The sequence below is a fragment of the Stegostoma tigrinum genome, chromosome 36 (genome assembly GCF_030684315.1).
Source record: "Stegostoma tigrinum isolate sSteTig4 chromosome 36, sSteTig4.hap1, whole genome shotgun sequence".
Classification (NCBI taxonomy): Eukaryota; Metazoa; Chordata; class Chondrichthyes; order Orectolobiformes; family Stegostomatidae; genus Stegostoma; species Stegostoma tigrinum.
Genome location: NC_081389.1, coordinates 3,973,078 through 3,987,334, shown reverse-complemented (window position 1 = coordinate 3,987,334; position 14,257 = coordinate 3,973,078). Strand labels below are relative to the sequence as shown.

Below are 14,257 nucleotides of genomic sequence, written 5' to 3'. Positions count from 1 at the left end.
TAAATACATGAAGGAGAAGGCATTGGACAGGTATATTGATAAAGTAAAATGAAATAAACAGTGTGGAAGTGATATTGCGTGGAGCATAATTACTGTTGCATTGAACGCCCTGTTGAGTATTCTGTGAAGGTAGCGCTGATTCTCAATGAGTTGAAACATCTGCAATCTGTGTTGATGTGTTAAGTGAAATGAGGTTAACGGGGATAATGGGGACTGCAGATGCTGGAGATTCCAAGATAATAAAATGTGAGGCTGGATGAACACAGCAGGCCAAGCAGCATCTCAGGAGCACAAAAGCTGACGTTTCGGTTAACGGGGGTTGTTGCTGAATAGCAGTGCTGACCACAAAATGTGTGGGCCTGTGGCGAAAGGGCTGTTTAAAGAAAAGTACAGAATAAACCTGTGTCGATCATTGTTCCAGTTGGAATGGTACTGCTGGGGACTGGGGAGAAATAGTTCTCCTTCAAAGGTGTGCATTCGGTATTCCATCATTTACCACAGACTTATTACACCATGCAGTGTTAAGCATGTCTTGCCCTGTTGCAGGGCTTTGGGCATGCACTTGTAAATCAGTTGTGAAGTCACTGTGGGGTTAACTCTGCCTCACTCTAATTGATGTCGCTATATTTTCTAATGAACAGAAATCAATATATCCATGTTATGAAGCATGGTATAATCATCCCTGAACAGTCCCCTGCCTCCAAATGTCATTACTCCTATTAGTCAATGAACTCAGTGTATGGCATGTGCTGTAACCTGTTTTTTTTGTCTGCCTCTGAAGTCCTGTGCCCTTTGATGGTGCGTTAAGGGAGCTGGTCATGCAGTCTGCTCTTTTTAGTCTTCTCTTTCTACAGCATGAGCTTATGGTTGGTGTGGGAGTCTTCTGATGCCATGTACTCCTAAAGAGATATGGACGGGTGTAACTTGCAGAGGACCCAATATTTTGATGAAATTATCTCTTTTAAAATACAATAGGACCTGAAAAGGGTTAAAAAAAATTCAGTGACTGGCCATTTATTATTCATTCAGACCATCAAACTCATGCCCGCACTTTGAAAGAGGAATCCCCCAGTTAGTCTCACACTCATGCCCTTTTCTCCATGGCTCTGGAATAGTTTTCTTCTGAGTACTCAAAACAATCCCTTTTGAATGTTACTATTCAATCTGGGTCAAGCCCCTATAAGTAGTGCAGTCCTGGCGACTATAACTTTAATTTTCAAGAAAAGAACGGTCTAGGCCCGAAACGTCAGCTTTTGTGCTCCTAAGATGCTGCTTGGCCTGCTGTGTTCATGCAGCTTCACACTTTGTTATCTTGGATTCTCCAGCATCTGCAGTTCCCATTATCTCTCTCTCCTGGTTTCCCATCTGGCCTCTTGCACAACCATCGACATCTGTTTGCCAGAGACATGTTTCTCCCTACCTATCCAATCAAGCTGCCTGATCATTTTAATCATCTCTCTTCAATCTTTCCTTGATTTTCTTTCTTTGAATTGTTCTTCTTAGTTTAAAATCACTGTCATTAAAAATGAACCAGGAAGTTTTGCCACAGTCTGTTCTGATGCTTCTCTGTCTTCCCAACAGCGATGGATGCAATGATGATTTTTGTTGTTAATTAGCAACTTATTAAAGTTCAATTGATGATCTACTGTGTGCTGTGGGGAGGAACGAAGTGTGAGATCCCTTGAGAGGGACACTAGCTGTCTGCTGAGGTGGATCCTGTGTCTGACAGCACTGATTTCCTCAGTTTACTTTATGTTAATCCAACCCAGACTAACAGCCAATTTAATGATGTAATTGTCCATAAATGGTACCAATTAGTTAAAGTCTATTCTGAAGAAGTGCAGAAGTTGAACCGGCAATTCCCAGACCCAAAGAAAAAGCTTGAAATCCTAGCTATGACTGACCATCTGTACAGGTCATAGGACTGTTTCCTCCAGCATTGGTGGTAAAGAACACAAAAGGTATCTCACGATTCCTCTTGGTTATCTGCTCTGAGTCACGTTGAATAATTTTAGAAACAGGGAGTAAAGAATTTGTATTTAACTCAATCTTACTAACATTGTCTCTTGCCACAGTCGCAACAAAAGATAACAACAGCAGCTTGTGTTTATATAGCTCATTTAGGAAAATGTTAAGACAGATTTTGACTCTGAACAGAGGGTGAAGTTGCGAGGGCGAGTGACCAGTTTTAAGCAGAGCCATAAAAAGAGGAAAATTGGGAGGATGTTTCGGAAACAGAGTAAGAGCTGTCCAAAGAAACAGTGACCATAACACGGCAGAATTTAGTATTCAGCTTGAGAGTGAGAAACTTGGGTCAGAAACAACTGTGCCAAGTTTAAGTAAGGATAATTACATAAGGATGAGGACAGAATTGTCCAAGGAGGACTGGAGAAGGAGATAACAGAGTGGAAGGAGGATCCTAGAAAAGCCGATAAACTGACCATGGTTAACCAAGGAAGTTAAGGACAGTGCCAAATTCAAGAAAGATTGTACAATATAGCAAAGATTTGTGGTAAATCAGAGGATTAGGAAAGATTTCAAAGCTAACAAAATATGGCAAACAATAATTAAGAGTGAGAAAATAAAACTGAGCACAAGCTAGGAACTAATATAAAAACAGATAGTAAGACCTTCTTTAAATATATAAAATGGAAAAGAGAGGACAAAGTGAACATAGGCCCCTTAGAGACAAGGTTGATGAAATAATTGGGAGCCAGGACATGTCATAGGATTTGAAAAAGTTTCTTTACATCAGTCTCCAGAAAAGGACACCAGTATATTCCAAAGATGCTAAATATTCATGAGAGCTGGGTGGGGAGGAAATAAATATGTTAATTGTCACTCGAGAAAATTAACGGGACTAAAAAACAAGTCCCTTGAACTGATGGGATGTGACTTATGATATTAAAAGAGGTTACAGAGATAGTGGATGCACTGGTAGTAATCTCTGAAAAACTTGGTAATATACCAAACGTTGGTCAACTTAATCAGATAGTGTTGGGGTAGTCTATTAGCATGGATAGAGGATTGACCAACTAATGGAAGACACGGATTTGCGATAAAGGGGCCATTTTCAGAATGGCTATCCGTAATTAGTGGAGTGCCACAGGCATCTATTCTGAAGCCACAATTATTTACAACATATATTAAAGACTGGGATAAAGGAAGTGAATATATTATGGCTAATTTTGCAAATGTCGCAAAAATTGGTGGAAGGGTAGGGAATAAGGATGACATCTTCTGAAGAAGGGTCTAGGCCCAAAACCACTGCACCTTCCAGTTGCAAACCATTTCAACTCCCCCTGCCAGTCCTTAGATGATGTATCCATCGTGGGCCCCCTGCAGTGCCACAACAATGCCACCCAAAGGTTGCAGGAACAGCAACTCACATTCCGCTTGGGAACCCTGCAGCCCAATGGTATCAATGTGGATTTCACAAGCTTCAAAATCTCCCCTCCCCCCACTGCATCCCAAAACCAGCCCAGCTCATCCTTGCCTCCCTAACCTGTTCTTCCTCTCAACTATCCCCTCCTCCCACCTCAAACCACACCTCCGTTTCCTACCTTCTAACCTCATCCCACCCCCTTGACCTGTCCATCCTCCCTGGACTGACCTATCCCCTCCTTACCTCCCCACCTACACTCACCTCTACAGGCTCCATCTCCGCCCCTTTAACTTGTCTGTCTCCTCTCCACCTATCTTCTCCTCCATCCATCTTTGATCGGCCTCCCCGTCTCTCCCTGTTTTATTTCAGAACCCTCTCCCCATCCCCCTTTTCTGATGAAGGGTCTAGGCCCGAAATGTAAGCTTTCCTGCTCCTGTGATGCTGCATGGCCTGCTGTGTTCATCTAGCTCTACACTTTGTTATCTCAGATTCTTCTGCATCTGCAATTCCTACTATTTCAGAGGGATATAGTCAGGCTGAGATGAGAAAAAATTTAGTGGGATATAATGTGGGAAAGTGTGCGATTCTGTACTTTGGCAGAAGGAATAGAAGATTTTAATATTATTTAAATGGAAGAAGAGTGCTGAATCCTTGTATATGAATTGCAAAAAACTGGCATCCATATTCAGCATATAATAAGGAAGGCAAATGGAATGTTGGCCTTCATTATTAAAGGGAATGGAGTATAAAAATAGGAAAGGCTCTGAGGAAAGGTCACTGGACCTGAAATGTTAACTCTGTTTTCTCCTCCACAGATTCTGCCAGACCTGCTGAGCTTTGCCAGCAACTTTGTTTTTGTTCCTGATTTACAGCATCCGCAGTTCTTTTGGTTTTTATAAAAATAGGAAAGACTTGCTAAAACTATACAAGGCACTCGTCATATTGCATGTAGAATACTCTGAACAGATTTGCTGTCCAAAGAAGGTTCACTAAGTTGGTTTTGATTCTGAGTGTAGAGGGCTCTTCGAATTAGCAGTAACTATGTTGGTTGAAATTGAACTCTACGGAGTTTAGAAGAATGTGAATTGACTTTATTGAAGCTCAAGATTCTTAGGGCGCTTGATAGGGTAGATATGGCAAAGTTGTTTCCCTTGTTGGAGAATCTATGGAGAAGAGGCATAATCTCAGTGTAAGCATTGCCCATTTAAACCAGAATTGAGTGTTTTTTTTTGGTGAATCTGTGGAATTGTTTATCAGAGAACTGTCAAGATTGGGTCATTAAGTATATCCAAGGCTGAGAGATTTTTTTTAAAAATCAGGAAGAGAACCGAGGGTCATGAGGAAAAGGCAGGATAGTGGAGTTGAGGTTGATCAGATCAACCATGATTTCATTAAATGGCAAAGCAGACTCAGTGCTTCTATGTTTTATGGTATTATTAAGTGCAGACCTTAGGCCTAAACTTGTGCAGGAATTTGGGGTGAAGCTAGTGGCATTAGCAAATATCATTGACCACAGTCATTTTTTTAGTGCGGGAATGGCACGGTGTTGGTTGTGAGGGCTGGAAGTGGGTTAGAGAAAGCAGAGTTTTTAAAGGTATTTTTCAGGGCTGGAAGATGCTACAGGGTTTGGAAAAGACTTGCATCTGACATTAGGGATTATGAAGCTCCCTTGCCAATCAGTTTTCTGGTTCTAAAGGTTCTCAGGGAGCAATTCAATTGCACATGCAACCCCACTATTCTACATGGTGGAGGAGGGTCCCAGGATATAGTCAGGCTTTTTCAATATGTTATCTGTGTGCTGTGCAGGAAATTAAATCTACCAAGCCAAGGAAGGAAAACCATGGTGTTGATGTAAATTTGATCTGGGTCTGACGTTTCCCTAAGACCTAGAAGCATTCAGTTCAAAGAGACCGTGAGGTGAAAGCATGTCTTTTTTTGGGAGGAAAGCAGAAAGAGCTCCGTAATGATACTGGTTGGGGCAGGTGAACATGAACTAGGCTTTTGAATCTTGTATTTCTGTTCAGGGTGTTTGATATTGAAAGGTGTCCTGTGAGACAGGTCAGTCTGGAGTGCTGAGTTTACTACTACAACAGTTACAAGGTATGGTCTGCCCCCTGAAGGCCTGTTAAAATATTCCAGCTGCTAGCTGAGACATTGGCATTTCCTGTTGGCTCCATTCAAGTCTGCAATGTATTTTACAAGATGTTCTTGTTCTGACTTGGCTTGGTGATTGTAATTATAAAATAAATCTCTTGGTTAAGTATACTGCAAATTCAATACCCGCTGATAAGGATCAAACCCTTAGCTCCTGCCTGGACTGTCATCTCATTCAGCCGGGAATTAGTGTCAGAGCTGTGAGAAAAACCCTGCAAAATCCAAAAAATTTCCTTTACTCATGTTGTTAAGAACTTTACAGTGAACGAAGAACCTGTCACCTGATATTGGGTTTCACAAGGTGTCTGCATAGTACCTCGCAGTGAGAACATTTTAGAGGCGGGTTAGAGGCAGGAGTGGTGCACAGTCTGTGAACACTTGCCCGAGCAGAGGCGGGTGATTTGGACCGTGGGTTTTCCAGGCCATTCCTACACAATTTTATGTTGGGTCCTTTTTGAAAAAGGAAGAGCTGTAAGTCTGTGTGGAACAAACAAAGAAGTGAGACTGAGGGCTTTTTCAAAGAAATTGTCTGGGCAACTAGTAGACTTGTTCAGTATGCTTTTATAAACTCTGCAAAGCATTCTATTAGGTTATATTTCTGGAATTCTGGCACTGCAGGTACATAATATATTTGATTAGCTTATCTGTATCCTGTTCTGTAGGAGTTGGGCAAGTTGATTGCTGTGCAACGATATTTTGCACCATGCTTAATTAAGTTGGGCAACTGCCATGTTACATGTAGTTGCTCGGAATAAATTGGATATGACTGTGTCTTTTTGAGGGTTGGCACCATTTATGTTGTTTTTAATATCATGCCAACTGATCCTGTGAGGTTCAGTTACAATAGGGCTCGAATTCTATGTATTTTTTCATTTTGAAACAGAAACTTGGCGTAGTCTCTTTTGATGATATAAAGAGCTTGACAAAGAGAATGCATGGAACAGTGGCTTCGTTGTGCTTGGGTCAGTGTAATGCTTTGTTTGTTTATGTAGACTGGCAGCAAGCCCAACCTTTCTGTCAGATGTTGCCAACCATTGCTTGGTTCACAGGGGTCATTTTTGTCTTTAAGTTTGGATTTGATAAATGGAATCAATGACCTATAGATCCATGTTCCGCTGGCTGTGACAAGTTGCAGCAGTCTAGGCGTCCAATTCATCCTGTTACGCGCAATGCCTATTCTTAAAGTCAGCGCACCAACACCAGGACCATCAATGACTGCTGGTAAACAGGGTCATGGAATGGCCCTCAACAGCAGTAGAATGGGACAACAATAAACCCTGAGTGACAGAGATAGTAGAAGAAGTAATTTGATCATACTTGACCAGCACAACATCACACTTCTAAGGAATAAAGCATCCTAAGTCTCACACTCTTCTAATTGGACTGAAATTGCAAGCCTTGTTAAAATGGGGGTTGATGCTGCAGACTTTCTCAGACTTGTGCTAACCTGCATTGACAGCTTGAATATTTAACAAAGGTTAATCTTCAACATGTCACGTTCCTCTCTGAGAAGCTTGGATCAGAGGGTCAGGTTTACTAGAGGTCTCTCATTCTATTTGTAATAACACAATTGAATACAAACTGTGTTTTTTGTTACCTCAGTCTATTTCTTGAATAATTAAATGTGACGCAGCAACTGCACTGAAATTGTTCAACTCATTGGTTGAGCATAGTAGAATGCAAAGTCAAATGGCTACAAATGCTAGCCTCCTGCAGGGCAGATCCTAATAGTAAATCTTAAATTCTATGGAGACCAGGCTTACGTAAGAACATGGTGCAGCAGACAGCTTTACGGATAATTTTTTAAAATTAAAACCAAAAGGTGTATGATGCTCAAGAGTTACCAAGTATTTCATTTTGAACGGGAAAAGACACCAATTACAAATAAGAAACAAAATGAATAGATGACTAGATAGGCCAATCCCACACTTTACAAAATTCACAAATAACATTTAAATGATTCCAAATTTAATGAACTTGGACTGGCAGCATATGAACAGTGGTCTTTAAAATGCAGAATACAATAGACCTTCCGTTTTTATTATGTAAGTTAAGAATACCTGTCTTTTTATACTGTTCATGTTCATAATGTTCATAAATTATTTTATGCTTTTTTATTTCAATGACAGCCTATAACTATTATGAATTCTTGTTATCTTTTTCTTTGTATTGTCAGCATAATTCAACACCTGTGACCATGATGATTTTTCAAAAAACCAATGGTCTAAATCGACTAACTGTTTTCTTTCTTTCCTCAACCTTTTACCAGGTGTCCTGGTGGTGAATGTGACATGGCGAAACAAAACTTATGTTGGAACACTTCTGGACTGTACAAGACATGACTGGGCACCCCCAAGGTAAGCAAAGGGATGGAACTGTGGGGTTAATGGAAATCTATGGTGAGAGGTTATTGAAATAGAACATAGAATATAGAACAGCACAGCACAGTACAGGCCCTTCAGCCCATGATGTTGTGCTGACTTGTTATCCTACTAAGATCAATCTACTGTATGTACCTTACATTTTATTGTCGTCCATGTGCCTATCCAAGAGTCGCTTAGAAGTCTCTAAAGTATCTGACCCCACTACCATTGCTGGCAGCGCATACCACGTGCCCACCATTCTCTGTGTGAAGAACCTACCTCTGACATCTCCCCTATATCTCCCCTATATCTTCTTCCAATCACTTTAAAATTATATCCCCTCGTAATAGTCATTTCCGCCCTGGGAAAAAGTCTCTGACTGTCCACTCTATCTATGCCCCTCATCATCTTCTAAACCTCTATCAAGTCACCTCTCATCCTTCTTCGCTCCAATGAAAAAAAAATCCCTAGCTCTCTCACCCTTTCCTCATAAGACCTGCCCTCCAGTCCAGGCAGCATCCTGATAAATCTCCTCTGCACCCTCTCTAAAGCTTCCACATCTTTCCTGTAATGAGGTGACTAGAACTGAACACAATATTCCAAGTGTGCTGTAACCAGGGTTTTACAGAACTGCAGCATAACCACGTGGCTCTTAAACTTAATTTCCCTGCCAATGAAAGCCAACACACCATACACCTTCTTTATAACTCTATCAACTTGGGTAACAACTTTGAGGGATATGGGCGTGGATCCCAAGATCCCTCTGTTCCTCCACACTGCTGAGAATCCGGCCATTAACTCTGTATTCTGCATTCAAATTCGTCCTTCCAAAATGAATCACTTCACACTTTTCTGGGTTGAATTCCATCTGCTCCTTCTTTGCCCAGCCCTGCACCCTGTCAATATCCCGTTGCAACCTACAACAGCCCTCCACACTATCTACAACTTCACCAACCTTTGTGTCATCAGTAAACTTTCTAACCCACCCTTCCACTTCCTCATCCAAGTCATTTATAAAGATCACAAAGAGCAGAGGTCCCAGAACAGGTCCCTGTGGAACACCAGTGGTCACTGAGCTCCAGGCCGAATACTTTCCATCTACTACTACCCTCTGTCTTCAATTGGACAGCCAGTTTTGTATCCAGATAGCCGAATGTCCCTGAATCCCATGCCTCCTTACTTTCTGAATGAGCCTACCATGTGGAAACTTATTAAATGCCCTGCTAAAACCCATATACACCACATCCACCATTCTACCTTCATCAATGTGTTTTGTCATAACTTCAAAGAATTCAATAAGGCTTGTAGGGCATGACCTGCCCCTCACAAAGCCATACTGACTATTTCCAATCAAACTGTGCTTTTCCAAATAATCATAAATGCTATCTCTCAGAATCCTCTCCAACAATTTGCCCACCACAGAGCTAAGACTGACTGGTCTGTAATTCCCCGGGTTATCCCTATTCTGTTTCTTGAACAAGAGAATGACATTTGCCACCCTCTAATCTTCTGGTCCTATCCCAGTGGACAGTGAGGACGCAAAGATCATTGCCAAAGGAACAGCAATCTCCTCCCTCGCGACCCATAGAAACCTTGGGTATATCCCATCTGTCCCAGGGGACTTATCTATCCTCATGTTTTTCAAAATTTCTAGCACATCCTCCTTCCTAACATCAACCTGTTCGAGCATGTCTGCCTGTTTCATGCTGTCCTCACAAATGTCAGGGTCGGTCTCACTGGTGAATACTGTTTTTTCATTAAGGACCTCCCCTACCACCTCCTACTCCACAAACAAGTTCCCTCCACTATCCCTGATTGGCTCTACCCTCACTCTGGCCATCCTGTTGTTCCTCACAGAAATATAGAAAGCCTTGGGGTTTTCCTTGATCCAACCCATTAAGGTTTTCTCATACCCCCTTCTAGCTCTCCTAAGTCCATTCTTCAGTTCCTTTCTGGCTACCTTGTAGACCTCTACAGCCCTGTCCAATCCATGCTTCCTAAGCCTTAAGTAAGCTTCCTGCTTCTCGACTAGTATAGTCTTGAATTTACCCTTGAATAGTAAACACATTGATGACACATTGCACCCTGCTACCACTGCTGTACATGGAGCATCTTTATGTTTTCCTGTCTGGTTACATGCCTAGTCTGAACAACAGGTTTGATGAGGGACGCTCATGTAGCTTAACAATCCACAGGAAGGCCCAGTCTCCCCCTGTTTTCGTGCTGTGTGTGTGAATGTCTCAGATTGGCTCAGGTTCCTCTGTGCTGTCATGACCACCCACTACATTGTCGCACCTGTTATGCTATCTCTGATGATCTAGAAATTTTTTATACTTAATTTTTGTTTTGAATTATCAAATAACTTGAGCTAAACAACATAAATATTGTGAAATCAAAATTCATGCTGATGTTTTTGAATTATCACATACTTAAAATAACTTTCAAGTAAGAGGGGTAGACTCTTCAGTCAATAAACATATTGGGCAACTCCCTAAGCTGCTCTGTTTAATTATCTGGACAGTGAATATTGTTGTTATTTCTTTCAGTACCTAATTTTAATCGGCTTAATTCTGCAAATTTGCATGTAAGTTAGTTTCCCCCACTCTAAGACGGTTAGCATGGAAATTGTCCAAACACTGAAGAGTTTTGAGTTAGTAAGGGCATAGAGCCAATCCATCACGACAAAATATGGAAATAACTTGCACCCACACTCCTTTATCCCAAATGCTCCTGATCCCACCTGGTTTGATGTGGCACAGTGGAAAGCAGAAACCAGATTTTCCCCTGCCACAACAGGTTGGTCAGGACAATTGTAGTGAGTTGTCCCTACATACATTTTAGTGATTCCATCAGAACCATGCAGTTAATGTTTGAGAGATCAGGAGCAAGTGTTACCTTTAATGAAAAAGGGAAGAAGTTTTTAAAAATCTACTGCATTTTTAAAAACTAGTCACCTCAATACTCCAGCTAAGTACAAACCTCACTAAAATAGAAGGTATCCAATGAGTCATAGAATCATACAGCATGGAAACAGACCCTTTGGCCCAACTCATCCATGCTGACCCTAATCTCAAACTAAACTAGTCCCACTTATGTGGGTTTGGCCAATGTCCCTCTAAACCTTTACTATTCATGTACCTATCCAAATGTCTTATAATTGTACTTGCACCCACCGCTCCCTCTGGCAGCTTATTCCACACACAAGTCACCCTGTATGTGAAAACTTGCCCCTCAGGTTGCCCCTCCTTTAAATCTTTCTCCTCTCACCTTAAAAATATTCCCCCTATATTTGAACTCCCCCACATTAGGGAAAAGACCTTTATTTTTCACCTTATCTGTGCTCCTCACAATTTTATAAGCCTCTACAGGGTCATCCCTCAGCCTCCGACACTCTAGTGGAGAAAGGTAACAGCCTATCAATATACCTCAAACCCTCCATTCCCGGCAACATTCTCCAATTTAATAGTACCCTTCTAATTAGCAGTGACCAGAACTATACATAATACTCCAAAAATGGCCTCATCAGTGTCTTCTACAACCTCAACATTACATCCCAATTCCATACTCAATGATCTGAACAATGAAGGCAAGCATGCTAACTGCCTTCTAAGCACCCTGTCTACCTGTGATGCAATTTACAAAGAAATATATACCTGAACCCCTGGATCTCTCTGTTCAACAACACTACCAAGGCCGTACCTTTAACTCCGTAAGTCCTGCCCTTGTTAGTTTTACCAAAATGCAATAGCTTACATTTGTCCAAGTTAAACTCCATCTGCCACTCCTCAGCTCAATTGATCAAGGTCCCTTTATAATCTAAACTACCTCCTTCACTGTTGACTATACCAACACTTATCGTGTCATCCGCAAACTCACTAAACATGCCTCCGAAATTCTCACCAAAAGCGTTTATTTCAATTACAATCAGCATGGGCCCAGCGCCAATCCCTTTGGAGCACCGCTGGTCATAGGCCCGATAAACAACTCTCCACCACCAACCTCTGTCTTCTATTGTCAAGCCAATCTTGTATCCAATTGGCAAACTCTCTGAACTCCATGTGATCTAACTACTAATTAGTCTACCAAGCAGAATCTTGTCAAAGGCTTTACTGAAGTCCATGTAGACATGTCTACAGCTCTACTGACGTTAATCTTTTGGTCACGTCCTCAAAAACCTCAATCAAGTTTGTGAGACATGATTTCCCATGCACAAAGCCAAGCTGACTATTCCTAAGCAGCCTTTGCTTCTCTAAATACATGTAAATTCTATCTCTGAACTCCTGTAACAACTTTACCCATCATTGATATCAAACTCACAGACCTATAGCTCTCTGGCTTCTCCTTGCAGCCTTTCTTAAATGCACAACATTAGCCACCCTCCAGTTATCTGGCACCTCACCCATAGCTGTCGATGATACACATATCTCTGCTGAGGCCCCACAGTGTCTTTTCTAACTTCCCATGATGTTCTGGGATACACTTGAATAGTTGCCGAGATTTATCCACCTTTGTTTTTGAAGATTTCCAGCACTTGCTGTTCTGTAACATAGACTGTTTTCAAGACATTGAAATTTGTATTATTTCCCTGAGTTCCCTAACCTCCACTTCTTTCTCCACAGTAAAATCTAACAAAATATTTATTTAGTATCTCTGCTATCTCCTGTAGTTCCACACAGAGATCACCTCGTTAATCTTTAAGGGGCTTTATTTTCTCCTGAGCTGCTTTTTTGCTCTTAATGTACTTGTAGAATCCTTATTGGATTATCCTTAATCTTACCTGCCCAGGTCATTTCATATCCCCTTTTTGCTGGCCTGATTTCCCTCTGAAGAATGCCCCTAAAGCCTTTATATTCTTCAAGAGATTCTCTTGATCCCAATTGCCTATACCTAATATATGACTCCTTATTCTTGACCAGAGCTTCAATATTTTTATTCATCCAATGTTCCTTATTATTACTAAACAAAGAAACCTACAGCACAGGAACAGGCCCTTCGGCCCTCCAAGCCTGCGCCGATCAAGATCCTCTGTCTAACCTGTCATCTATTTTCTAACGGTCTGCGTCCATTTGCTCCCTGCCCATCCATGTACCTGTCCAAATATATCTTAAAAGACGCTAACATGTCTGCGTCTACCACCTCCGCTGGCAACGCGTTCCAGGCACCCATCACCCTCTGTGTAAAGAACTTTCCATGCATTATCTCCCTTAAACTTTCCTCCTCTCACTTTGAACTCATGGTCCCTAGTAATTGAGTCCCCCACTCTGGGAAAAAGCTTTTTGCTATCCACCCTGTCTATACCCCTCATGATTTTGTAGACCTCAATCAGGTCCCCTCTCAATCTCCGTCTTTCTAATGAAAATAATCCTAATCTACTCAACCTCTCTTCATAGCTAGCACCCTCCATACCAGGCAACATCCTGGTGAACCTCCTCTGCACCCTCTCCAAAGCATCCACATCCTTTTGGTAATATGGCGACCAGAACTGTACACAGTACTCCAAATGTGGCCGAACCAAAGTCCTATACAACTGCAACATGACCTGCCAACTCTTGTAGCCCAATGAAGGAAAGCATGCCATATGCCTTCTTGACCACCCTATTGACCTGCGTTGTCACCTTCAGGGAACAATGGACCTGAACACCCAGATCTCTCTGTTCATCAATTTTCCCTAGGACTTTTCCATTTACTGTATAGTTTGCCCTTGAATTTGATCTTCCAAAATGCATCACCTCGCATTTGCCCGGATTGAACTCCATCTGCCATTTAACTGCCCAACTCTCCAGTCTATCTGTATTCTGCTGTAATCTCTGACAGTCCCCTTCACTATCTGCTACTCCACCAATCTTAGTGTCATCAGCAAACTTGCTGATCAGACCACCTACACCTTTCTCCAAATCATTTACATATATCACAAACAACAGTGGTCCCAACACAGATCCCTGTGGAACACCACTGGTCACAGGTCTCCAATTTGAGAAACTCCCTTCTACTACTACCGTCTGTCTCCTGTTGCCCAGCCAGTTTTTTATCCATTGAGCTAGCACACCCTGGACCCCAAGTGACTTCACTTTCTCCATCAGCCTGCCATGGGGAACCTTATCAAACGCCTTACCTTTCACTTTAACAGGAACATAATACCTCCGAACTCTCGTTGTCTCATTTTTGAAAGCCTCACACTTGCTAGTCATCCTTTTACCTGTGAACAATCTACTCCAATCAACTGTTGGATGTTCCTGCCGCACATGATCAAATTTTCAAAAAAATCCAAAGGCATTTGCAAATTCCTTCCCTGTTGATTTTTGCCCTTTTCCGTTTAACTCTGTAAAACAGCCTGATGATCTTCACTTTTTTTTTC

General features: G+C 41.7%; 1 protein-coding gene across 5 annotated transcripts in view; it reads left to right on the top strand.

Moving 5' to 3' along the window:
- LOC125446724 (zinc finger protein 609-like) overlaps positions 1-14,257 on the top strand; it is a 263,833-nt gene that overhangs the window by 209,242 nt on the left and 40,334 nt on the right. For all 5 annotated transcript variants that reach the window (XM_048520481.2, XM_059640201.1, XM_048520480.2 and 2 more), the window contains exon 4: positions 7,809-7,896. In XM_048520481.2, the coding sequence (XP_048376438.2) occupies positions 7,809-7,896 (88 nt within the window). The remainder of the gene's footprint in view (positions 1-7,808; positions 7,897-14,257) is intronic.